Source organism: Bombus pyrosoma, linkage group LG3 (assembly GCF_014825855.1).
Source record: "Bombus pyrosoma isolate SC7728 linkage group LG3, ASM1482585v1, whole genome shotgun sequence".
Lineage (NCBI taxonomy): Eukaryota > Metazoa > Arthropoda > Insecta > Hymenoptera > Apidae > Bombus > Bombus pyrosoma.
In genome coordinates this window covers 15302938-15330401 of record NC_057772.1, presented here as the reverse complement: position 1 = coordinate 15330401, position 27464 = coordinate 15302938, and the positions used below count along the sequence as shown (strand labels likewise).

At 35.3% G+C, this 27464-nt stretch overlaps 2 protein-coding genes and 1 long non-coding RNA gene across 3 annotated transcripts in view; 2 read left to right on the top strand and 1 right to left on the bottom strand.

Moving 5' to 3' along the window:
* Nucleotides 1-1070: 1070 nt before the first annotated feature.
* LOC122566356 lies at nucleotides 1071-4269 on the bottom strand. The gene is made up of 3 exons (XR_006316479.1): nucleotides 2638-4269; nucleotides 1493-2553; nucleotides 1071-1407 (listed from the first exon to the last, which is right to left on the bottom strand). It is a non-coding gene; the product is annotated as an uncharacterized LOC122566356 (long non-coding RNA).
* A 4578-nt stretch (nucleotides 4270-8847) lies between these two features.
* Nucleotides 8848-27464, top strand: part of LOC122565986 (cerebellar degeneration-related protein 2) — a 39749-nt gene continuing 21132 nt past the window's right edge. The window contains exon 1 of the mRNA XM_043722626.1: nucleotides 8848-9628. Within this exon, the coding sequence (XP_043578561.1) occupies nucleotides 9553-9628 (76 nt within the window). The 5' untranslated portion in view covers nucleotides 8848-9552. The remainder of the gene's footprint in view (nucleotides 9629-27464) is intronic.
* On the top strand, nucleotides 17105-20590 carry LOC122565991. Its single transcript, XM_043722637.1, has 2 exons — nucleotides 17105-17232; nucleotides 20185-20590. Exons 1-2 carry the CDS (start codon nucleotides 17168-17170, stop codon nucleotides 20456-20458), a joined length of 339 nt encoding a protein of 112 aa, XP_043578572.1. The 5' UTR covers nucleotides 17105-17167; the 3' UTR covers nucleotides 20459-20590.

The window sequence follows — 27464 nt, the reverse complement described above, 5'->3', positions numbered from 1 at the left end:
TGACAGTATAATAAAATGACGAAGAGTCGTTTTATAATTATCTTATTATGGTCAACGAAGAAAAATATATTTATCCTCAATCATTTCCAATTTTTAGAACTGAGTTAAAATCAATGGATATGAATTTACAGAGATGGCTAGTATGCATCCATCGACATAGCAAGCAATTCATCGTTAGATAACACGAGATTGACCTTTTCTTTGCTTCTCTCTTTCACGGAATAAATTTCTCTTTTTAAATCGTGTTTCACCTATGTTATTCTTAAACAAAAATCAGTTACTTTCCATCCTCGATGAAATCTCGTCTTTTTTCTTTTTCTTCGATTCGAAAAATCTTGACTAATCGTTATCACGATCACAGAATTTCTCGTAGTCGTTGACGCTTGACTGTAGAATCGAACGAAACCAATTATGCGGTTAGTGTTCCATAATTATCGACTCGCATAGACGATACCGCAACGGCGATCACCATCACCACAATCAATATCTCGCGATCGATCTCTTTGACAAGTATTTGACGCGAAGGAATTCATCAGTCTATTCGATAGTAATCTGAATATCGCGATAGTGAAGTGAACTGCTAAAGTTGTACACTTGGTGGAAGAGATAGAGAGAGGAAATGAATTAAACCATCAGTCGACGACACCGATTGATGTATTAGTTGTAAGTTTTTTATAAAGATCTGTCAGAATTTGGATCAGCGTTTTCTAACCTCTTTTGAGTCGTAATCCTTTTTCGTAATAATCGAATAATTCGCGACTTCTCCATATAAAAAGCATTTCGAATAAAATGTAGCAATTTATTTTATGTAACTGTGTCTAACTGTATATACGATTTTTTAACGTAATAACAATTTCTACTACAGACAATTTTTGTGTCATATAAAAGAAGGGAAAAGAACTATGTATTCAGTAATAAGAAATTCAAAAATATTTGAAACTGTTCCGATTCCTAGAGTATTGGATTACACTTTCGATCTTTTTTCAATTTCTCTGTTATTCGTATCTTTTTTGATAAACCATAGGCGGTAAGATCTCGCATCCGCGGCTCGTTATACAGAATTTCAACTGTTTCCCGCGTTTATGACTCGATTAATGGACATGGGAAAGTCGAGAAGCGAAATATTATTGTCAACGTCATTTGTACTGAGGTGGATAGGTCGTGATAGGTACTGAAGAAGTACTAGAGTATAATTAACAGTATGTTTATTAACAACACTCCTAATATACACTTCGCGTGGAGCTCACGATTGCACTAGCGGTTCGCGGTTACAAGTTCGATTTCTAGACGGTGCGATACGATGTCGATCGAACAGAGTACACGGAGCGAGTTCGGACGATGATTGCTCAGGATGCGTCGCGGAGCTCTAGTCAACTATCAACCTCAAATTGGTGACCCCGACGTGATCTGAAACAAAAGAGATGACCGTGATAGTGCTACTGAGACTCCAACTGTCGCAAATTAAAACGTTTGTGCGATGGCAAGTACTAACGAGGCCGCGAATAGCAGATGCACAGCCAACCAGATGGTCAGTATGCCCCCCACTGCAGCCCCCGGACATTACGGCATGGTTCACCTTATTGGAGATGCAATTCGAGGCCGCGGATATCACGGAAGACAAAGTAAAATTTGTGACCCTCGCCAAATGCCTCGATAGTCGGTACCTACAGCAAATCAGTCCAGTTCTCGGATGATCTCGCCTTTTAATTTTTCATACCGTTCAGTGGCTGGTGTACTCATCCTTACGTCCTCAACATACGCAGCAGTTTTAATTCGCGGCAGTTAGAGTCTCAGTAGCACTATCACGGTCACACTTTTTTGCTTCAGACCACGTCGGAGGCCACCAATTTGAGGTGGTATTATTGTAGTGGTGATAATGCTGCTCTGGTGTAGATGCCGTTGCTGGAGTACTGCTGCTTTTCTTCTCATTTTTGTGTCGTGGAAGAAAAATCGGACTACGGGCGCCGGGATCTGAACCCGGGTCCCAAACGTTCATAACCAAAGGCGCTAATCACTGAGCTGCCGTCGTCCGGTGGTAGTTGCTGTCGAGTGCCGCCACAATACTCTGTTTTACTAGATTGGAGTTAAGTTAAGGTTAGGTCGAACTATCAATTATTATCGATCAGAATTCTGTAAAAGGTAAAAATTGCGGCTACCCCGCCAGTTATATAAATTTCTACAGATACAGACAACGCGAAACATTCATTTTTTCAGTTAGCTATAGTACGCACATTTAATCATCCAGTAACATGTAATACCTCGGGTTATCCCGATCGCACTCTAGTAAATACCGTTACTGCATAAACTTTCGCGCCATGATCACAAGGGGAATACCTTATCAACCTGACAAGCAGTTTCTATCCACGAATTATGGACACTCTTCCTAGATCTGCCTATTTGACACTCGAACCATCTGCCATTTACGGAAATGTAGAATATTTCGTAAACAAGGAACATTATCCTCATAAAATGACTTTATCGTAAACGACGATATAGCATTCGTTTGGAACTGATTTTCTCAGTACGATCGGAAAATGTTACTTTCTCACCAACCTAATAAAAAATACATTAATCGATATTTTCATCGTTTTGAAGTTTCCATTATTGAACACCCTCTTTTATAAGAGCGATACGTACACATACATGTTCTCATGAATAGTTTATGACATACTCCGGAATAGAATTGTCCTTTCTCCGAGAATTGATTACCTTGCTTTTGTCACACAAGATCTCATTCGTACCTTGAACAACCTTTCTAAGTAGAACAATGCTTTCGAAAGCATTCAAAGTATCGGTTTCAATGAAACAATGTTCTTCCGATCTCCGATACAAGTTGTAAAAGGCGATACACAGGTTCGTTGGAAAGTACCAATCGAATGCACATTTTGATCAAACTGCAACGTAACACTCTCACGTTACTATTGCCGCGACATCAATGATGGATGCATCGACGAAACTCGATCGCGATCCAGTCTTTTAGGAATTACTGCCAATTAGAAATTGTAGAAGTTGCCATTTATAAACCTGCACTATGATAAAGAACTTGCATTATGGTTACAGTAGATTTATGGTGCGAGCATATGTGTTTTGTGGAAAAGTAGAACGTCTAAACAACTATTTGTGGCAAGTGGAGGTGGAAATCTAAGCTTTCCTCGGAGAAATATAATATAACTTATACGATCCGTTGTTCGATAAAGTAACTTTGATTGTGTTAAGGACTTATGGCTTGTTTTTGTATCGAGTTATTCTTTTTTCAATTATGTGTGTCATGTATTTACCGAGATTGGAGAAAATATCTAGTATTTTCGTAATTCTTTTTACATTCAATAGATTTGGAGCATTTAGTCCGATCGCCTCTAGGCGTACACGTGTGACTTACATCGATGCATTTTATTGCCACCGACTCGCAGTTTGATCGACGTAGCGTGAGATATATTTATTCAATTACGCACTTAGTACCGAGAGTCGCTCTCTCCTTTGAGTCTTGATTCTTGGATCGATACGGTCCATACGACCGATTCAAGTACTAAACCAGTGACCAATGTATACGACGTGGTCGTTCGTGATACCCTTGAGGCTGTCGTTAATTGGAAAAGAAATTAGTGGTCGTGAGCTTCGAGTATTTTCTTTTTCTATTTGGTGAACTAGTGGCACGCAAAGTCGACAAGTAGCTACTAGTAGGTCGTAACGAGTGATCGAAAGATATACCACGTTTTTTTCTCTTTTAATTGACTGTTTACAGTTGCATCAACTACTGTAATGGATTATTAGCGACACAATTGGAATCACCAAGTCCGAGTTTCATAATTTTTGGAAAAACAACAAGGTTTCAAACGCGATTTTCTCAAGAACTATGTCTCGAACGTGAACGTGTTATTTCGTATTTCTTCTCTGTTTTTTACGAACCGCGATTATTTGCGATTTATGTTTTATCCTTTACAGGAAATGTTTTACTTTGATTATCTTGTAGATATGTTATTGCATTTTATGTGCATTCTACATATCTTTGCGCGTTTAAATTTTCCATAAACGTATTAACATCTACAGGCTAATATTTCATTTCTGTTATGTTACATTATTGAAAATGCAAGTTACATCGTTTAATTTGATATTTAAGATTATGTGAATGAATATAACGTGTATAAGCAAGTAAAATTACAAATCAATTTTAATTACACATTCTAAAAATATATGTATCTATCTTCAGCTTCTCACAGCAGGATTAATGACGGTAATACAACTTGCACTTTTCACTTACATTTCACAGTATTTCTGGAAGTTCTCTTCACGTTCTAACTTTCGATAGCTCGTCATGATGAATATCCATTCCAAGAATTTGTTAAAAATTCCATGGTTTTAATACTAACTTTAAGTGAGTGAAAAGTTCCCAATTTCTTATTTTTATAAAAATTACGTAATTATGTAAATATTTTATGAAAGTGTTCATTTGTTATTTGTCAATTGTATTAATTAAAATAAATTATTATTCAAAAAGAGACAAATAAAAAAGATGATGCATATTTTCGTTAAAAACTTTTAGGTATTTAAAGAAGCGTTAATGCGGCTTCGATACAATTTAAATTACTATACGTAATTCGTTTCTTATCTGATAACATTTAAAAGTATTTCTTTTGTTGCACTGATTTCATTATGCACCGCGGCAGAAAAATGATCGATACAGCTGGGGAGAGTTGCAAAACAGATTGCTTCTTCCGTTTCTATGAGCAGCAATTGCCTCGATTTCACGCTGTAACTGATTCAATCTATCATCTGATACTTATTAAACTTTTACCTTTAAGGTCGCACAAACTCATTTCAAGCTGACCTTTCATGGTTGAGCATCTACTCAATCACTTTTTTAACTTTCTCATGTCTTAAAATTATAAAAGTATTTTAGCAGATTTTCATCGAATACTACGTTAAGATATATTAAGATATATGTATATACACCTATGTATTTATATTTATAATGGAATATTTAAAGCTAATATCCAACGATATATTAAACAAGTTTGAGACGAAGAGAAAGAAGGAAGATGTGTTACATTCGCTCGTCTCTATTCAATGAGAGAAAACCTCGAAGTTTCTAATCCCTTAAGTAATAGGAAGACGTATATTAGATTTTTCCATTGAACTTAATTTTTCGAATGTAATGAAAGAACGAAAAAAACTGACGAAACTAGTCGTAGTAGCGAATATCGTGATGATGTCGTATCATTAAAGCTTATCAGAATTTATTCACGAAACCAATTTTAACTAATATGAAATCTACGTTTGTAAGGTACATTCAACTGTCGTTGAACAGTTTCCTATACCAAATATAAGTATAATTTGCATACATATAATTGCCTATAACATCGGAAATACAGGTATATAGGAAAGTAGCTCAAAGAAATTGATTTTCTTTTACTAATGACGCGATGCTTACTATTAATAACCTAGTTTCTAGAAATTCACTGTTGGAAAACGTGCATTTTGATTCGGTAATAAAATATAATTTAACTGTATTTGGTAAAACTTGGAAGAAACTGAAAAAGGTACATCAATGCTACATGATCTACATTAATGTATGACATTAATTACCCGGTTCGTCAGTTATAGCACATATAATCGTGGTTTATTTATTTTTGATCGTGTTTCATAATTGGCGGCGTATAAACGAAACATAAAGTTTGTTTGTATGACGTACCTTCAATTCTTTTGGAATTATATACACCATATATGCTGTTATTACATAGTTAATCTGAATAAAATCGGTCGATATTTTTCATTCAGCGAATCATTACGTTTATGGAATAAGAGAACAAGTTCTGCCAAGGCTATTAATTCAGATGAAGTCTTTTAGGAAGGTCTTCAGAAATTTCTTCGTACAGTGCTGAATTACGTGTACGGAAACTTTATTGAGCAATCACGTAAAATGTTATGTTTCATAAATGAACGAAAACATGCTGATTTTATTCGTAAACTGTAATGTACGGTGGTTTATTTACGGAAAATTTTTGAATTTTGGATATTAATAGAAATTTTATATAAATGAATTATATGTGTAATAATATAGGAAACATTGTTCTTTTTATTTCTACATTTCAATCGTACTACGATATAACTATGTTACATTGGTAAGAATTTCCTGTGATAAATGTTCACAAAGCTTCGTGAGTGTGAAGTTACGGACGACACGATCAAAGTATTCGACATCGCGTACTTTCGCTCCATTTCAAAGTTAGTATGATTATACATTATACGCGAAGGATATAATCACGTATACGAGCAAGGAAATTACGTATGATAATTCGTATGATCGCATGTGTCACCTACTTTCACGTTGATTTTCTGCATTCCTATTGATCACTACATTGGCACGGAACATTCATGTGCTGGATGAAAACAAATCCAATTCCAAAGAACTGCGATATTGTTACTTAGGAACTGTTACTGTGTATTTATCCGTTCTTTCACCATTTACTTTCGAATTTTAAATTAAAGAATTTTGCATATCCATCTAATATCCATAGTATTACTGTTCCCCTTAGTACCGTTTTACATTATGGTTAATATGCAACGCTTTGTCTCAATTTTTAATCGAAATCATCGTGTAAAGTCTGCATAATATTAAACTAAAGTTTCTATAGACGTACAAAGATGAGAGAAAATAATAGCAAACTGTTGGTCAATAGTGTACAAACGTATCGATCCGACGATTTTCGTGACACCCTCCACTGAATCTTTAAATTTTACATAAATGCATAAATATTTGCAATCTAGTTACATAAAGGATATCAAATCGCTTTCGATTTCTCGTTATGTTATTAGCATTTCGAACAAGAACGGCCAACGGAGGAATATTTTCAGCTGTAAGTATACACCGATATACGCATATGCATAATATAGAAGTATTTGTAACTAATAAACGTAATATTGTACACCTGCGGCAGACATTTAAGTGTTTGCGTAATGAAATATTATCTTTGATCTAACGTATTGGTTATTTAATACGAGATATTTAACGCTGTTGATGGTGCTTTGATCACTTTATATGGTTACGTTGTATTCCACGATATTCGCACACATTTCGTTACAAGTACGTACTTACTTACCCTTACGCATCGCGCGCTAAGGAACTGTAGAATATCGGTTCATTGGCCCATCGATCTCTGCAGACTTATTCTACTTACAATCAGCTCCCTATAACGCAGTTACAACATAGTTCACACTATTTACTCTTCATAAGCACTAAATAACTAATGTACTTATACTTCTGTAATCGTTTGTCTTTTGTAAAGAACAAAGAAGTTATACCTATATTTTTCACGATACTTATGACAACAAAGATTTTAATGAACCAGCTGTGAGGAATTAAGAATTATAAATTCATGCCTGGTAGATAATATTTGAAAAACTTCTATTGTCACTGACAATTAACGAGCCAGGCAATATTTATTAATATTTTGGTGACTAGAAATAATTTTAGAATTGCTTAATGTTAAAGTGACAATTTTTCTTAAAATTTTCCTTATTACGTTTTTTTAATAACTTATCCCTACTTTTTAGGATACTGAACATTGTACTATATAGAGTTAACAAATTTTTCAGAATCTAGTGGAAATCAAGCGATTAAATTCGTCCTACATATTTCTACGTTGCGGTGAGAGGCAATTCGATCAAACTCACCTTAACGAAAGTTGTTCGAACACTAGCTACTTTGGGCGCGAAAGCAACGTCAATTCAAATGGCGTTAAATAAGTTAAAGAGTCTAAATCGAATACGTTATTTCTTCGCATCGAAAAATAGACGTCTCCCATTTGTGATAAGCATAAAATAATATAAAAGTACAAAATATATCGGTAATAGTATCTAACTATCTTTTATTTTACTTTCTATATAACATATCATGTATTTATGAATAATTTCCTTAAAGATAAGTTTCTGTGCATCTATCTTTCGAAATTTTGATTTTAAACACTTTGCTGAGCTATACATATACAGAATCCAGCCGAATAATATGTAAAATGAGATACGACATGATTTCTTACGATAAAATTACAAATAAATATAGAATACAATTTTTTCATTCTCAACTTAGTTTACAAGAAAATCAAGTTTGAAAATTTATCATAAGTATACTCGAACATGACTAATTCCGCACTAGACAGGACTAAATCGGCAAAAAGTTTTTCTACGCGTGAAAAATGCTTTGTTTTCGGTAAAATCTAAGCATATTTAGTTAGAAATCAGCCTAGTACATGCATATAATAAATCTTCAAATTTATCTTCTTGAAAATGAAGCCTTAAACAGAAAAATTGTATTAATTTTTTTTCTTTATTCTCACACAAGCAGTCACGCTGTCCCCGCTTTTACATATTATTTGGCCGGACCCTGTATAGTCAACGACTTTCTTCTATTAAATTCAAATGATTTACACATAAAAATGTACTGGGAGACTCTTTGTAATCAATTTACCGACAACTTAAATTTAATTAATTTCAGTTTGGTGTTAATTAACTATATAATAATTTATTTGAATAAATGATTTTTAATTGGAAATGTCAGTCGCAAATGTTTAATTATCCGAAACGTTAAAGCGGACAAAAATGATACGAAATATATTTTATCCTGAAATTTCTCGGTTGATATAGAAACGCATAACGTTAAAAGTCAAAGAACCAATTAACGTAGAGTCAGTCTGGAGAGTAGGAGAGCCCGTTGGTTCCAAGCGGGGAGTACTCTAAATCGTCGATACTCGTCGCGTCGATAGCGCGAGCACACCGACACACTGATACATTCGCGTAATCCCTGTCTCTCTCCTCTCGTCCGGCGTGGCATCGCATTGTCGGCGCAGACGCCGTGGCAACGCTTATTGATCGCGGTTGTGTGTGGTGCTCGGTGTCTCTGCACGCGTCATGCGTCGTCGTCTTTCGCGACGTAGCGGCGGTGCCGGGCAGTAGAATATACTCGTGTTCCGTCTTGTCCGCCAGTACGAGGCAGCCAATAACGACGGTGCTTGTGACAGCAGACGTGTCGTATACCTTCGATTCGTCGTAGTGCGCGTAGTTCGCTCGGATGATTTTAGAGATCGCGACGACGATCGACGACAACGGGATGCGATCGATAAACGCTGCGACGGCGATCGGAGTGTAAATCGTACGGCCGCCTGGTCCATAGAATTACCGCTAGGAAACGGACTCCTCCTCGGGTCGACGAAAACGTATCGAGGATCAGAAAGCCACCACTGGTAGTAAGCTTGGCAGGTGGTTCTCAAACGATATCGCGACCGTCCTTTTTCCACATTCAGTGAAAGTGATCGGCGGTGAAGCGTTCTCGAGTTGGCCGGATGCTCAGCCGACAGGTGCGTTCGTAGAGGCTCGCTCGGTGTACCGGGCCAGCCGATACTTTGTAACGATTGGTTCGGACACGAGCTTCGGCCAACGCTCGACCAATCACGTACGCGCACGGACCAGGCGGCTTTTCCGTGATTCCGGCGCCGATCGACTTCGGCTCGTTGCTGCGAATCGCTCCGTGAAACTCGAGGACAACGTCTGTAACGAGGAATCATGAGTCTGCTGTCTTCTTCCATCGGCAACGTCCGCTGCCTCACGGACGAAGAGGCCGATCACAATATGCTTCAGGGTAAATGTCAACCTTGTGCAACCTTTGTTTCGCTACATTAATTTCAGGTTCACGCTCAAGGTCGATGCAGCTGCAACCGAGGTCCTCGGATTCGGAAGGACAAGTTTGCGTGGCTGACGTCGAGACGCGATCGATCCCGCACCAAGCGTGCTCCTATCTATATCTATATCTATATCTATATATACCTGACATATCTATGCAATATCTACGTGTCTTTTTGTTTGCTTTTTTGCTTAACGGTAACACACGGAAAGTTACTTGATGCTCCAAGACAGCCGATCGGTATTGTTCCTTTCTTGTACCTGACAGACGACTTCCACACTTCGAAACGATGACTCATCGACACGGCTCGTGAATCTAATAGTTACCGCAGCTGCATCGGAGCCTTAAGTGTTGCACATTGCGCTCCTTTTAAATTTAATACAGCGATCCTCCAAATATCTTGCATATTTCAGCAACAATTTATATATTTACTAATTCAAAAAATGTGAAGAGTAATTGTAAAATTCAATAGTATACATTTTCAACAAATACACGCGTACCTTTTTATCAATGCGCGATTGATAAAAAGATCGTCGCTTATTTATTATTGACTCTCCAGCCTTTGCTCAGTATGCGGTGGCACAACACGGACTTGCGCAATGGGTTCGTTTGTGAATGATAATACTGCACTTTTAATAAGAAATAGGTACGCTACTATTGTAAAAATGCACGATAGATATGAAAGATTTGGTCTTGTAATATTCTTGTGAATGGGAGTCGTTTAGATTTTTTGTTTTTTTGGTATCTATGAGCTAGTAGAATAGGTATTTTGATTAGGGCAGGTCAGAGGCCTGCGCACTACACGGTACCGATAGAGAAGCTTCATGAACGTTCTTTTTCATTCTATGTAATTTTAATTTTGTTCGACCGTTCGCGAAGAGACGCGCCAACGAGAGTCGTAAATTCTCGTTACGATACGATGATCGACGTCATGAATCCGTCGATCCCCTATTTCGATTAAGATAATGGGGGTGGTTGAATAATTATAACACTGATTTGACAACTTTTCCTCGAAGAATATAAGGTGAAGTGTAATTAACAAGTTGAGATGTATTCTGTTTGTAGGGATGATAGCAAGTAAAGTTATGTTCTGTGAAGGCGGTATTTATACGGAACTAGTGATGGGTACTGGTTGCCCCATCAACGGTCGCTTGCGGGTGGAAATGACCGTTGAACATGGAATCTACCTGCTTTTCCCACTTTTAACAGAATTAACCAATAATCATAAGCTATCAAGTTTCCAATAGTTTCTATAAAGAGATTTTATATTATCGTTCTCACCAAGAATATTAACGAAATTTATTTTATGAAATAAAACCGAGAAATGTTTAAGTAATGGAAAAATTTTAAACAGAATTTTCACGACTACTTAAGTCTAGAAAAAACAGTGTTATTTTCCATTTCTCCGTATATTTCTTTTCGTTTATCACAGAATTGTCTACCGATAAAGTCGACGGCCTGCGAATTGTATTTTGATATATGTGTGCTGCAATCGAAGAATATTTTATCTCGTGACCACGTTTGCTAGCTTTTTATATCTTCTCGAAGCAGTTAAAAACACCACGTTGTATTTTGCACGTAATATTTTCATACGAAACTTCGACAATACGATCTGAAATTCGAATAATTCTAACGTCTGTGTTACAGGTTGTAACGATTAAATTACCATAGAAATTACATAGAGCAAGTACGTATTATTCCTAATGAAGCTTGTAATTAGAACGAGAAAGCTTTTCGATGTTATCGTAGCTTGTTGTAATTAATGCCGCAATTATTTCTACCGGATACGATAACCTTTCAAAGTAAACTCGAACATTTAAAAATTTGCTCTTGACACCAATATTAAGTAACAATGGTGTGTTTTAAAAAATGACAATTTGCATCTTCCGATACAATTCTCTTTCGACCTTCCTCTTTTCGCTAGTCGATTGTCTCAGTTCTAGAAGGATCGTCTTTCAGCGATGTGAACGCTACTTGACCCAGCACTTAATCAATAATGCATCTCTGTGCATTTTCGTATTTTAATATTCACGAGGGAATTATCCGATATTACGTCGCAGAACGTTTTAAGATATTTATCATACAGTACTGCGCAAAATTTTTAAATTTAATCTACGACACTAATTATATTTTTAGGAAATACTTTCACATAGTGTTAACAAAAATAGTAAAAGCTAAAAATTATTATCGGGATAAAAGCTTAATGAAAAACAGATTCGTTAAAAGAACGGATTGCCGATTTCTAGGTATTTAGTTGATTGACTATCGCTTAAATTCAGCATTTTCTTCTGCATTTTCTATCTTTTTAATATGGTATGATATAGTATGTCAAATATGGTGATCAAATGAAGTAAATAAATGCGCTAAGTGGTTTATGCAAATAAATTCTACCATTACCGGTCACGTTTTGCTCTTTCCTTTTTAAGATCTGGCATACCTAACGTCACCTGGCATTCGAAGGAAGTGGCTGTGCGTATTTATGATCTTTGCTTCGGGCTCTTAACATACCTTCAAACAACTCCTATATTGCAAAAATGAAAGTATGTGAGGCAGAAATAATGCACGCATTCTATCTTTAGCGCTTGCTGTTGAACCAACTTTGAATTGTTGTCCACAAGCAATGGAAATAACTAGGAAATTATATTTAAACAGACTAATATAGTGTGTATTATATTATCGTTAGATAAAATTGATCCCTATTGGTATCTATGAAATGATTATTATAAGCATTTATAAGTTTAATTTTATCGATTTGATGCTAAGTTTGCTCTCGTATTAAGATGTTTTAAATTTCCAAATGATGTCGTCCGATTTGATAAAGTATGTTGCAAACCGTTTCGCTTTCTTCTTTGTATTCATAAAAACATGGATTAACATATCTGTAGCCTATTATTGCAAATGCCGTTAGAATGAACTTTCTGGTACCTTCATGTAATCTAGATTCTTTGCCCTCCGAATTCTTTGGTTCTGTTAATCAGAAAGTAATACGCATAATTTATTGATAAGAAAATTATGCAAAAATAATAATGGAGCAGCCTTATTAGATAACGGGGAAAAATCTTCCAAGATTTTTTTAAACTCGTATAGAACTATATATTGTGTTATTTCAATTTCTGCATTGAAATTGTCCACCTATCTGGCAGTTTGTGTTTCGATATCAATTTCTACTTATCGTTCGTACTTCAATTTGAATTACATGTAGTCTTTGGTGCTATTATTTTTGGAAGGTTATCTTACAAGGTCAGATCAGTGATAGTCGGTTTTGTATGGTTTCTGGCTCTTGAGTCTTCAATAACACTAGAGAGTTCGAGTTTCAATTATATTATTACATTTATCCTGGAAATAATAAAAAATATGTAAAGTATCTTCTAACAAAATGTATTGATAAAACCATACGAACATACGTACATATGAATAAAGATTTTTGTTCAAGTATTCAACAAGGATTCATTACTGCATCGAATGTTACAGTTACAGGAAATTGGTTCTCGAGGAAGTGAAACCCTTCCTGTCAGACTACCACTAGACAATCTCTTTATTCCTTCCTGCAAACAATGGTATATCCACGGTATAACTAACATTATAACATATATATAACTAACATTCCAATTAATAGTGTTAGCGTATAATAATAAGTGACGAAATATTAAAACGTAAACAGCGATTGTTGAAGTGATTCTAACGAAGAAATTACCTGAGTAAAATTAACAGTGTGCTTAATAACCGTGGTGCAGCGTTTCTCAGCATTCTATAAAAACAATTCTATAAATCTGTAACTTCTGAAATTATAGCTTATTGCGTTTTATTCCCGAAGACAAATTATGTTGTCTGTTTGTTAATCGATGTATTTTAATTTCGAATGACATTATCTGTTGAACTTTATACATACTTGTAACGTTGACTCAGCTTTTTATATTTATCCTATTAATTCCCAGTCAAAGTCACGTATGATAGTATACCAATACAGTTGGTAACATAAGTATTGGCACACTCTTTAAAACAGAATGACCTTTTTAAAATTGGAAGAAACGCACAAAAATTCGAAATGTCAAGTCTGAATATTTTCCTATCGTAAAATAGTGTTAGTAATAAACTGTAGTTTGTAATATTACCTATTATTTTTACTGACTATACCAATTTGTCGCTAAAATTGTAAAGTTTACTGCAAAAATCTATACACCTTTTCAAAAACGTGCAATTAGCAGAATATTTGTTTTCATTATTTCATTTTCATAGATTGTCTTTAATACTATAGTACCTTTAAGACTGGTAAGTAATTTTAAATCAATAATGACAAATTCTTCTAATTGTTTATATAAAATATTTATTAATTTCAAAGAGACCTTTTAAAAAAGCACCAAAAAGTAACTCCGTAATTTTTTGTATGCTGTTTCCGGACATATTGAGTTTTCCATTAACATCAAATTCATTTGCTCAAATTTGGCCGAAGTGAAAAGATAGTTAAAGTTGTTATTAACGCGTTCAGCGATCAGGCCTTAAGCATTCAAATTGTGCTCTCGCGAAACGGTAAGATACTCGTGTTACTGTAAACATTAGATCACTTATTCTCAAATGTTTATACGTTATCTAATTTTCATGAGTTTCCATCCTAAATGTGAACATATGAAAAAATGCTGAACAAATAATAAATAATCTTGACTTTTTATCCTCAAACTTACATACATAAAATGATCGGCACAATTTTTCAGGTATTTCCATTAAATTGATAAAAAAAAGTATTGAAACAAAAGTTACTCAATAATTACGCAACAATAAATTGCGTTAGTGAAAATTTGCAAAAGTTTTTTATTCAATAAAAAATAAAGATCGTTACAACTTTTCTTCATGAAACCATATATTTTTCTTTATGCTAATCGATGTATATCTGTATTCTCTACAAAAAGGTATTAGAGGACTTAGGTCGAAGATCGACTAGTTAAAAAGTTATGATTTTTGTCCTGAACGCACATATAAGCGACAACAGTGAAACGACTTGAATTCTTTGAGAAATTAAAAGGATTAATTAACTAGATTACGTGTAGAAGAAATTTTGAAAAACTAGCAGTTGGTAGGAAAGTTGTAGAAAATATTAAAGGTCACTTTTTACTTATCTTTTCCTATCTGAGCTTGTAATATAAATTTAAACAATATGTTTTGTACATTTATGTTAGCTATACACATGCTGAAATTTTCATCGAAATCGGTTAACGTTGCTACGAGCTTCGGGTAAAAATAAAAAATCATAGTTTTCTACGATTTTTGTTCTATGATTGTAAAAAATCTACATTTTTGTTTATCTCTCGATGCCTGTTGTTTGTTTCTCCATTAACTAATTTCCATCAAATTTTCACCACAAATATAACCAACATAAATCTACAAAACGTATTTTCCACATTTACATCATACGCTCAGATAAAAAAGTTGTAAAAGTTTAGTTTGGTCGAATTTTAAAAAAGTTACTCTGTTTTATAAAGCGTGCCAATACTTATGTCCTTAACTGTATATGGAAATACATAACATTTAGGGAATGTAACATATATTTGATCGTTGAAAAAATCTCTCTTGTCTCAGCGGTTCTTCGAAAGGGAGAAAGGAAATCAAACTTTCTCGCGGGAACACGACATACAATCAAAATATTATACATACCTGCTTCCGACCGCAACGCACGAGTAATACAATCTCTCTTATATTAACTTGTACGCTTTGTCCAACACGGACACCTTATAGATGTATACTTTATTTTCCGCACTACTTCAGGTTTAGTTGGACGCATCACGAAATCGTTGAATAGTAGTATTTCGAATACTAGTATTTCGTAGCGTAGGGTTAGTTTCAAAAGTGTAAAGCATTTTCTACACGAGTCGTGTTGCATCAGGATCTTTTGTTATGCGATACTATTGCGAGCTACATAGGCTAGTATTCCATCCAGTTTTTGCACGAAGATGAGTAGGCGTTGAAAGAGAAGAATATAAAGCATCGTGAATTGCACGCGCGCATAAGTTTGAAAACGTAGAATGTTCTGGGAATAGATCTTCTCAAATGACTGCAATTTTATTTCCCGTGAATTTAAGCAAATCAAGAAGATTTATTTTCTAGAAAGTTAACTCCGGATAATTTGATTCGTGTATCTGCTATTTTTATAGGAATGACATCGTAAAACGTGCATGTCTGTCTAGATCTCATGATCTCATCATAGAAAACGCTTGAAAATTAAAGATAAAAATAGAAGATCATGACATCGATGCTTGTTTATCTCTCTGCTGTTAACTCTGTTGCGTAATATTGTACTTTGATAAGCTACTAATTAACTGAATGAATGATAAAATTTTAAATATAAATTGTTTGAAACATTATTCCGTTTTTGATACTTTAATACCTAGCATTATACCAAACATTTCATATTTTTTGCGACATTAACATAACACATAAGTACCTGTAATTATCTACCAGTAATATAATATTCATTGCTACGAAGTCTTTGATTTCTTTGAATCATATCGATCTCTATCTTGCATATATTTAACAGTAACGTGTTTATCGTGTAATATGAAAAATTATTGGCCATATACACGTAACAAATTATGGAATTTGACTTCGGAAACATGAGAAGATGTAATGCAAGGGTACAATGGCATTGTGCGCTTCATTCTCTTGGCTTTGCCTGTTATATAACAGTAAGTAGCCTCATAATTTAACAGTAGCTATGCCAGTGCTTCAATGAAAATGTGAGAATCTTACTAGACTTTTCTAATTAGCGTTAGAATTTTCGAATTGAACACACATACACTTATCACTGTTTACATTTACTTGCATCACATTTTTATTATTAGGCGACAACAGTCCATGCTTGGTTCGTTTCTTCTACTCTTTCCTTTTGCAAAAGTATTATAGTTTGTCGGGTTTTGATCGTGTCTTTAACAGTACATTGCACTTTGTGCTCGAACTGCAATGTTACCATGTTTCGACCAAACGTTGTGATATTCGTTAACAATATATTATTAATTTCATATACATATTTGCATGTAAATTAAGTGCATTTTGGCGATGATATTTAATGGAAATGCGCAATATATTTGTAATTATAATTAAAAACTTATGTTTACATTGATACGATAATTAATGTTTGCGATATTATCTTTGGTGAAAGGAAGAAAGAAGTGTTTCAGCTTTAAGAAAAGTGTAACGCTCTACAGATAAAATTCATAAAGAGGTCGTATAAGCAATTCGGGTTGTTATTTCGATTATGTTGATTTTCATCGAATTCAGATCAGGATGCATTATTTTATCACGACGATAAAACAGCTAAGTATCTGTGACTAGAGGATATTTGAAATAGTACAAAATTTTATTTAAAAATCGCAGTAAAAGTATCCGTGAACGTTCCAAAAAAAAGTGAACGTTTTACGATCGATTAACAACTAAAAACTGGAACTAGTTAAACCGGAATTCCGGTGGATTTTTAAGTTAATAAAATCAGAGAGAGTTCCATTCTGAAAAATGATCACTTCCAGCATGTTTAATGGATGCTGTGTATCACCTTCAACAAATGGACAAGCTTTCAGGTAGGAATCAAGGGGTTTTTTAGCATCGTTTAGCTTTTACCAAGAACATCGATTCATCAACCCACGCGCATACTCTACATAGATTAACCATCGATCGGACGTCAATTAAAATTACCAGATTGCGCGTTCTTTCTGCAGAATAATTTGTACTTAATCATTTCACGTCTGTAATTTATTTAATTCCAAGGAAATCGAAACGCGTGATTTTAATGGATATTCGATGCGATTATAATTCCTGCAACGGCCAAAGAACGCTACCTTGTTTTTTTTTATTCAAATAGTTAAGTTTATCAACATTCCAATTCCTTTACCGTATTTCTTTCGAAATGACAAGAAAAGCATCTAGTTTGTTGCACCTAATTGTATATATTTAATGAATTTAAAGTGTTAAATTTAATTTCCTAGATAATATAACTATTTCATTATAGATACTTCTTTTTGTTAGTCAAATGACATAAAAGTAAAGAAAAGCAACAAAGATAGACTGACGTTCTTTCCGTGTGGTCTTCATAGGAAAATGAAAAATGAGACTTGTCGTGTTGTGCGCCTATGGCCTTTAAGTATCCTAAACTTGTTCGAAAGAAAGTTACATTCGTTACACACTTTTACCTATCGGCCTGGGATAAAGTAAAAGGCTCGTAAATAACAATAAGTCGTTGTAAATTATTAACCGAGACGATAACCAGTAATACCCGAAGTCCCGAATCGTATATCATTTTGCTTTTAAACTCCATAGTACTTATTATAAACCTATTTGTCATAAATTCAACAAGAGGCATCACAGAATCGAATTTGAAACATAGTTTGGACCGTTCCTACGATGATTTATAGCTATTTGTTCATGATACGAAATTACATTGTGCAAGTCTTATGATAAAGTTATGTTCTGATTTACAGCGAGAAATCGACCTTTTATCCTCCGTTTTTTTTTTCTAACAAATTTAGGATAAACGTTAACGCGTTCATTTATACATCAAAAGGGCATACAAATTTTCGAATTATATAAAACTTTTACTCTGCTGACTCGAATATTCACACGATAGATTAACACGACAAGAGCCTGTTATCATTTTACATGCTTACGCGTGTGAGTAATTAAAAAGTGGACGAGATCGAAGCTATTTTCTGTATCGTATGTTTCGTATATATGATTCGTGTTAAAAATAAATATTAGCATTTATAAGAACGGTATTAAACTATATCTATGTATGTATCTAATATATCTATATCTATGTAATTTGGATTCGCAGTTGTTTTATTCAAATTCTTTCATAGCAGACTTGATGCATTCGGGCATTAGACTGGCACAGATTAGAATGTGATAATGTAAGATAACTGTTCCGAAGCTTGAAAGTTAAGAAAATAAAAAAGCAAGGAATAACGTACAAGTGGTCCATACAACTGTTACAAGTTACAAATTCGTTTTTCGTAAGCCTGTATCACAATGTTGATGAAAATATTTTTGAAAAGGCTATTTTGCGAATTATTATTTATTTTTTGTCATCGTATCCTCTTTCGTAGCGAATCAAAAGAAAGTTATATTAGACAAGACTTAATTTTGTCGATTATAATATTAGTAAAATTAAAAAAAAAGAACAGATCAAACATAATCTGTTAAATGATTAGTTCGTAAAATATTGAAAAGTCAATTCTATTTTTAACCTATATTATAAATTATAATCGAAATCGACTGTATCTGGAGTTCGAAGTTTCAAAAAGATTTCTCCATTTCAATTTTGCTGACAGCCGAGGTTCTTTATCGGTGAAGGCATTCGGAAAAACACGACCGTTCCAGTTTGAAAGAACAAACAACGTTTCGAATGTGAACAAATACGGGTTGCAGAAGACACGTCTTTACTTTCCCGTGATTAACGTTCGGCAACAAGAAAAGGCGCATCGCGATACTGCACGTAGAATTTATCATACGGGTTTATCTACCGCAATTGCATTTCATTTTCCATCACAATTCCAACGCATTCGTGGGAGGAGGCTTCGCATCGATCGATCGATCGAATTCGCGAAACAAGCGATATACATCGCATTCTCCGGCTTTCTATCTTATCTCTCATCCTTGTACATCTAATTAAAATATTTTGAAAATTTAATCACAAACATCACGTTTTAAGATTCTATGTGATTTCAAGTTCTGAAAAAATAAATAAAGACTCTAATCTGTGGGTCAAAGATGTTTAAAGGCAGTAGGGTTATCAAATGTTCAGCTATTTTAGCGAATTTTGAAGCTGGTTGCCCAATATTTCTTTTTTCACGTTATTAAAAATTTCTTTATATGCAAACGTGATGGCTGTGCTGCAGGTTATTTAGTTATTGATAGAAGAGAATCGCAATGAAAGGTTGGGAAACACTGTGTTATAGACAGTACGAAAAAGTGTTGGTAACGTTTCACTTTCCCGCGGGCTATGTTAGTATTTTTATCTACATACAGAGGAAATAACATTCCGCAATGATGTCTCTTGTTATTCGCTACTCTCTATTTCACCGCTGGCGACGTAGGTTTCCGGCGGATATACAAGGCCATTGTTTTTGTCGGATCACTGTCCAAACGTGTCCCGAAGAAATAAACTACACCCGTCGCTCAATTTGCGTGGAGTATCCGTTCCACGTGGATTCGTTTTACGCGAATTTCATTCGCGTAAGTAAAATCTGTCAGTACAAAATAAAAAAAATATGTACGTATATGATGACTAGCACAAAGTAATGTACTTTTATCCTTATCTTATATCAGCACTGACGCTGATTAAATTAAGCCGCGTAAATTGACATCGTAGATAAAGAATACCATGTAAATTGAAGGACCAGTGTATTTAAATTTAGGTATATACCTACATACATATATGTATTTTATTTCACATACAAGGTACTGCATCGTTCTTTTCGAATTCATTATACGAATTTATTTTCAATTATCTTTTGATATTTACTGTATGGAAACAGCTTTCTTTTTCTTGCCGAATGGCCCCTGCGCTCTTCCCGAAGTCCCAGGGCTTTTTCTTTTATGACGCCCTGGCTACGGACGTCGTTTCACTGGCCATGTGGCCAACCCTGTGACCAAAGTGCGCTTCAACCCTGGAACTTTCTTTACGGTCTTGCGCCGTTACATGAATTTAAGAAATGTATGTACATATTTGATCGCTACGTAGTACATATGTATTTTCATGCCGAGGAAGTAGGATTAGAAGAAGAAAATTTTTTCGTTCGTATAGTATAACTTGTAGAATCTCGTAGAAGAAATTGTAGACTTGTAGAAGATAAAAGTCGTAAATTTTCCCACAAAAGCATAAATTCTGTAGAGGACGCAAGAAAATATAGTTAGTTCTATAAACAAATAAACAAATATTTGGCGAATTTCTACGGCACGAAGGCTGCATAAATCGTTGGTCACCATTCGTTGAAAAGTGTGCGTATTTACATTCGATTCTATCGATTCGAAAGTAAAGAACTTTCAAGTTAAATAATGTAACGAAATTGAGAATTCTAACTAATTCGTAGTTATCGTAATGGAAATATTACATAGAACTATAGTCAGTTACTATTTTCAGTAAATTATACAAGTTCGCACTTCACATTAAGTTACAAGAAATATAGCGAATAAATATATACAACATGTTCTTAAAGGCTTTATCATATAAAAGAAACGTTCAAAGGTTACTTCGCACGATTCTGGTTCTTAACAAGCTTATGAGTAATTTACGAAACAATAGCCTAGGACGAAAATTAATAACCGCTCCCTCTATCAATTAATTATCGATGTTACATAACTTGCTCCTCTTTGTCTTTGCCAAAATAAAATGAAAGAGGAAGTTACTCAAACGTTAAATTCAAAGTTTCAAACGAAAATAACAGTTACAAGTTCTTGAAAGTATTAAAAGTCTGTCCAACTGAAATTTATTCGTTTTTATTAATTTTCTGTTTCATAACTATAGAAGTTGCCGATTTAGAAATGACCCGATTAACAGCTCACATCATTTTAACATCCCAATAATTTAACATCTTACATCGTAATTTCCTTTATGAGAGGTCGAATCGATAGAAAAAGATAAATTTTTTCTTGGCAAGATTTCGCGATGATTCGTAAAATCGTAGTGTCCCGCGTACCGTTAAACTTATGCTAACCGGGACGAATTCGATCGGGCATCACTCGTCCCTGAAGCTGTCTTGCTAAGCTCAACAACGAGCGATCATATGCTCGGTAACGGTACAAAGTGCAACGCGCATGGTGCATTTACGATAACAGAGTGCGGCCGCGAAGTAGTGCCTTCATAGATGCCTATCCAAGTAGAGATAGAGCCGAGACTTTGTGACCTGGAACGGAACGACCGTCCCGTCTACCTATATGTACCTACATACTCTTTTCTATGTATACGTATAAGCATCTGTATTTCCGTAGCTATGTACGCATTCGAACTGTATGTAATACGGTACCGATCGGAATAGGGACCAAGTACAGTGTTTAGCAAAATCGCGCTTTTACCGAGAGGACGCTTATTATAATACCAGACGCGAGTTTCTCGTTCAAATATTAGTACAGAGTAACTTTGCTCGAGGTTAACACAATTATTACCAATTTTCATACGAGCCACTTAGAAGTGGCTAGCTTCATTTTTTACAAATCGCTGAATTTTACTTCCAGGACTTTTCTACCAGTTCGTAATTTCACAATTTCATGCGAAATAGGCCAATCGGCTGATTTAAAATCTACAAAATTTTCCCGATCACCTTCGTTCGCCTCATTATCAAACTTGTTCTTACGCAGGAGAATTTATTAACGTTGATAACTCGTAGCTTCTGACTTGTAAAATTCCACTAACGATAGCAGCTAAATTATGTAAGAGCTCTAACGATATTAGCGAAGCGACAAGTGACTAGCTCCGGGTTAAAGACTGTCGTGCGCAGAGCTTTTGCGATTTTATTCGTCGGATTTATATTGTCTTTTCTTCGGTTACGCGTATTCGACGATAAAGTTTCCGTTAGTTTCCCACACTTGAAAAATGCACAGCTGCAAGAGCGTTAATATGAAACGACCTTAGGATGTCGAGGAATACTCGGCCGGATGCAATGCAAGCGTAGTATGTATCCAGTGCACGGTAGATGATATTACCAGAAGAAGAAAAATTGTTCAAGGAAGGCGTCCATGGTGAACGTCCACCGTCTCGGTTACTCAAATGTAATTAGAGTTGTACAAATTTAAATGCCACCGTAACATCCTGACGTATACTACACGTTATGATTGCTTGCCTGTCTCGCACTATACTGTTAAAGGGTTAATGCTTGACATACCTAATCACGATCACGATTAACGTTCGTTTCTTCTTAGTTTTTTTATGCATGAAAATATATATTACGTAACTTACATAGAATATTTTTTGTCGTACGTAGTTACACAGGGCAAAGACTTCCGTGTTTCAAACCCATTTCATACGCGTGCCGACGTATAATGAGCCTGGTATGCGTTTAGGGTGGAGCGACTGGGATATAGCGTACAACGCGAGCGCATGGCGTTTCGATTTTTATCAGTCACTCGCGTGAACCTGTCACATCAACTATTTACCAGTACTAGTATTATGACATCATAGTTAGACACATAGTTTGTAAACCACGCGAAAAGCAATGCCCTTATGTAGTCAGTGTCTGTACATAATGGCGCTTGAGCCGAGGCCCATAGTTTTATGAGTTTAAAAACATCGATCTTTTTTGTTGGCTATATTGAATAAACGAAAATAATATATAGAAAATAATAGAAACGCAATTTTATTGAAATACGGTGTTTGGAGATGGTCGACATAAACCAGGCGTATCGTCTAATTTATTAAGCAATTTTTCTATCGAATTTTGATACGCTAACAATATAATATCGAGACAAGACCTAATATAACATCGAAAAATTATTCTATTCCCTGATATTGTGTTCCAGTCTTTAATGAGAACACGCTGTTGCAAGTGATCGCTCGGACCGTACTAGTTAAACTATACTACTCGTTGTCCATATATTTGCGTATATTCTTGCGCACGCCTACGTACGTGGCGATGCGAATCGTTAAATATTTGTCGTTAAATTCCCGGAAGAGTGGCACAAGTTGTAAATTACCCGTCGATGCACATCCTTACTTCCTTCTTTTTACAAGGTATAAACGCAAAGCACGCGTCGGAAAATACACACCCCATTCACTACCTGTCGCTTGAAAGTATCTTTTAGCGTGCTTATCCCATTCTTTCATTCTACGTGCTACTATACGAATGCAAATTCCTCCCGTAAGCTTCTTTATATCGTACCATGGAATCGTACGCCAAATTTAACTTCCTTGCTTGCAAGAGTTTTAAACTAGCCAGTGTTTGAATATTCAGCATTAAATAATAAAACACACGGGCATTGAACCTTTGTAAATATGTTTGTAGAACAACGACGAATACATAAATTGCTAACAGTCTGGCAGATCTTCCGACAATTTCGACTTTGTTGTATTTTAAAAGCAAATGAATCTTTTTTGTCTTGATACAGATAGTTGTACTATTTCTCTCTGACGAATCTAAATATACGGACTTTGTCTTTCAGTGGAAATACGGTAAAGTACGTAGAGTAGGTGATTATAGATAGACATAACTGCATAGCTTACATTTACCTTCCGGTGTATATTCGTTTCGCACACATCTCTGCTTCCTGCGTGTGTATCGGTTAAGTATGTAAGCACGTATCTTTTAACAGGAAAGTAGTACTAGTGTAACATCCGTGGCAATGTGTAACTCTCATTCGTACTTTGACAAGCCAGTGTATGCTTTGAGTCTCTCACGCCTGCTGCGCCCTTCTTTAGAACACCTTCTCGCATCTATTACCATTTCTCTTGGGAACGCAATTCGAGAACATCGTGAGTTTCGAATAGTTCGTACAACTTTATTGCGTTCATTATTCGCCTGTTTAACTCAGAGTTTCCTATTTGATTATTAACGATTCAAATGATTGAATATTAACGAATAAAGTGTATTTATTTCTATATATATTATTATGTAAGGCGGACGAAGACATAGAGTTCTATGTACATAGATATTTCGTGTCTTCACAATGGGTACCACGAAGCGGGAGCACAACTCGGTCGAACGAATCGAGCGTCCTCGATTTCAGTTTCCCGTAGATGCTTTAACGATGATCATTATCGTGAGAATAAAACTGTATTACGAGACAATTGATATGGTCAAGGAAATTCTAGCTTTTTACATTTCGCTCCGAATCGCCCCCTGAAATCCACATGTTTGCAATTGCGTTTTGATTGATTTAGAACATTTCATACCTTCAGTACCTTCGTATAATCTTACAATAATGCAAATTCAAATTAAACATAGCGCTTGACATCTTTCGTTTCACTATTTCGAATTTATTCCATACCCTCGACGTATATCGGCGAGTGATTCTCGTTTCATCATCGAATAAAGGAGAGAAAGAAAATCAATGGACGTTGTTAGCGGAATATTCAACTATTACTGCTTAATCGAAAATGGAAAATGTACACAAAAAGCAATTACTCTTGAATTTAAAGAGAGAGACAAATTTATACGGAACTATGATGCCTACGTAATTGGATGAGAGTTTAATGAGATTAGAAACGTGGGACTCGATTCGGTAAAGAAAATATAGGTAATCCGTGCGATGCGTGTGTTCAACTAGCATTTCTATAGTATCTTTGGTCACGACAACGCACAGGTTAATAAAAATTAGTCGTGTTTTCGTTGGAAACATAATATCCACGGGGACAATATAATATACTATAAGTGTCACTACCATACAAGATGATTGTAACATACAGACATCCAAGTCGAAATGTTACAAGTAGGTATTTAGGAATCGATTCTACGTGACACTGCAAACGAAAACGAAGTTACGTGAAGCGTTTCTCAACTATCATCGTTACACATGACCTAAATGCACTGTTTAACGCTCGTTTAGCACATTCATTGTTGGTAATTATCGCGACACGCAAGTGGAAACTAGTTAACCGGCGAAGAAAAAAAATTTGTCGAGTACCCTATTGCCTTAAAAGCGTTTGCCATAGATACTACAAAATACTTTCTAGGATTAGAACTCTTTAGAATATCGAGTCGGTAATACGGATTTGTAGGAGCACTGTACGTTTGAGCGAATAGATTCAAACGATGAGAGTTCATTTAATTGGGCATGAACTTAAAGCTTTCTTCAAACTTTTTTCCGATTGAAATAATTATGCGTTACTGTTCGATCAATCGATACCTTGTCAACAAATCTACTAAATAAGTATGTTCATACTATTTCCATAACTCGGTGAAACTATTTAGAATATGTTTCTCGTGCATTCAGTTTCGATCCGTAACGCGATGCATGTCTATCAATTGGAATTGCAAGTTTCGATTTGGAAAGTAACGGTCCATGGGTCAGATGATCGACCTTGCCGATGCATAATTTCGATTTGCTTCACGTTCATTGCAGACCCTGATTTTCCCCAGAATCGATGGTCAATTATTCGCGACTCCGTTTAGTTCGTGGTTTCAAGTGAAACGAAATCAATCTATTCGGAACGATCGTTCCGCTCGTATCTCGATTTTTTTCATACGTAATCGTCTCGTTGCCTTTACCAGTTTCCTAGTCTCGCTTCCGATATGTGGGATCGACGAATTGATTGTCGTTCACGAGCGAACAGTCTGCAAAAATGCGCTTGACACACTGCCTCGGATTCGTACGCGCGTGTCCGCTTTTGAATTCACCGTCCTTTCGGACATTCAACCTGTTAACAAATATCCGACTACTGGCTGTAAAATAATATTATTCCTATTACGGAATTGTAATATTACATTGGAAACTTATTCGCATCTATAGCGCTACCAAAGTTTAGCTTAATATAAAACCAAACTTTGGCTGGAAACTTTTAACAACCGCTATAAACGCATATGCATAAATGTCGTTTTACGTAATGTAAGGTGGACGATGTCGTTGTTTCCTTTAGTTGTATTTATTAATTAAAATGTTCATGGTTTTGTGAAAGTAACTGTGTTAGAAGTTGAACCGTACGCCGGCATGTAGAAAATGCGTTTGGCATACTGACTCGGTTTTACGCGCCATCGCACCTACGATCAACTGCCAGGAAATATCCTTCGAGTTTCCTTCCGACACTGTCCACCGTAATAAGCGTAAATTTACTTGCTCTCGAAGCGATAAGATTTACACAATAGGTCGTTAATGCAGAATAAACAATGGACATACTTGATTAGCATCTTCGAAAACTTTCGGATAGTATCGAGCAAACGAGCGCCACAACATTCTTCGAGTAGAACCGATTCTTTCTTGAATGCCAGAATTGAAGGACTCTCCTACAAATATCTTTATTCGTCGTATAACGTATAACAAATGTATTTGAATAATTCTGTTGTCTGCATGGAATTAATTATTGAAGTTTTTGAAGTTATCTTTTTTATAGGACAAATTAATGTTACATGCATTCTGTATACTTATTTACATTTTTCGTTTAATAATAAATTAGTTAACGTACTTATTCGACATAACACGGTGGAACGTATTACGTAATTTGCTTGTAAATGAACGACGATTATTATTAAGGATCGGTAAAAATCTTTTCAAAAAACGATCACATCGAGTGTTACCTTTGAGAAGTTTGATAGATTCCCACGGTCGGCAGAATAAGAAGAACTCGCAATAAATCTTTCGCGAACGAATATGTGTCGAAATCGGCCAAACGAAAGCCTTTCTCCTTTCCTGATGTTCGGAGCTAATCGTTTCATCGCGTGCGATATAATGTGAAATTTTTCTTCAACGCGATGCATCGTAATAACGCGTCGGAATCTGCGTGTTACGTTTGGAAATTGAACTGGAAATTCATGCAACAATATAGCGCCATGAACTGTTTCCTTTGGATAATTAGAAGAACCTGTTAGAACATGCTTTAATATATTTTTAATAATTACGATTAGAATATATACTAATAAACGTAATATTTGAATAATTTTCACGAATTGAACGATTACAGTTTGGGCATTCATTGACATTTCGTATAATATTGACATAAATCTCTACAGCTTCGGTCTAAATGTCATCAACGTTTAAAAATTAATGAAGAAGAAAGTGTATTATGTCAAAATGTAGCGTCGATATCGGATTACATGTTTCGCAACGATTTTATATAACATGTAAAAGACCTTTCACCTGAAGTGACGTTAAAAGTTACAACTATCAGTTATGT

Excerpts from the sequence above, each read along its gene's own strand:
- LOC122565991 (XM_043722637.1), top strand. The coding sequence starts at position 17,168 with ATGATCACTTCCAGCATGTTTAATGGATGCTGTGTATCACCTTCAACA. Across the intron at positions 17,233-20,184 it reads ACAAATGGACAAGCTTTCAG|CTTTCTTTTTCTTGCCGAAT; the intron begins GTAGGAATCAAG and ends GTATGGAAACAG.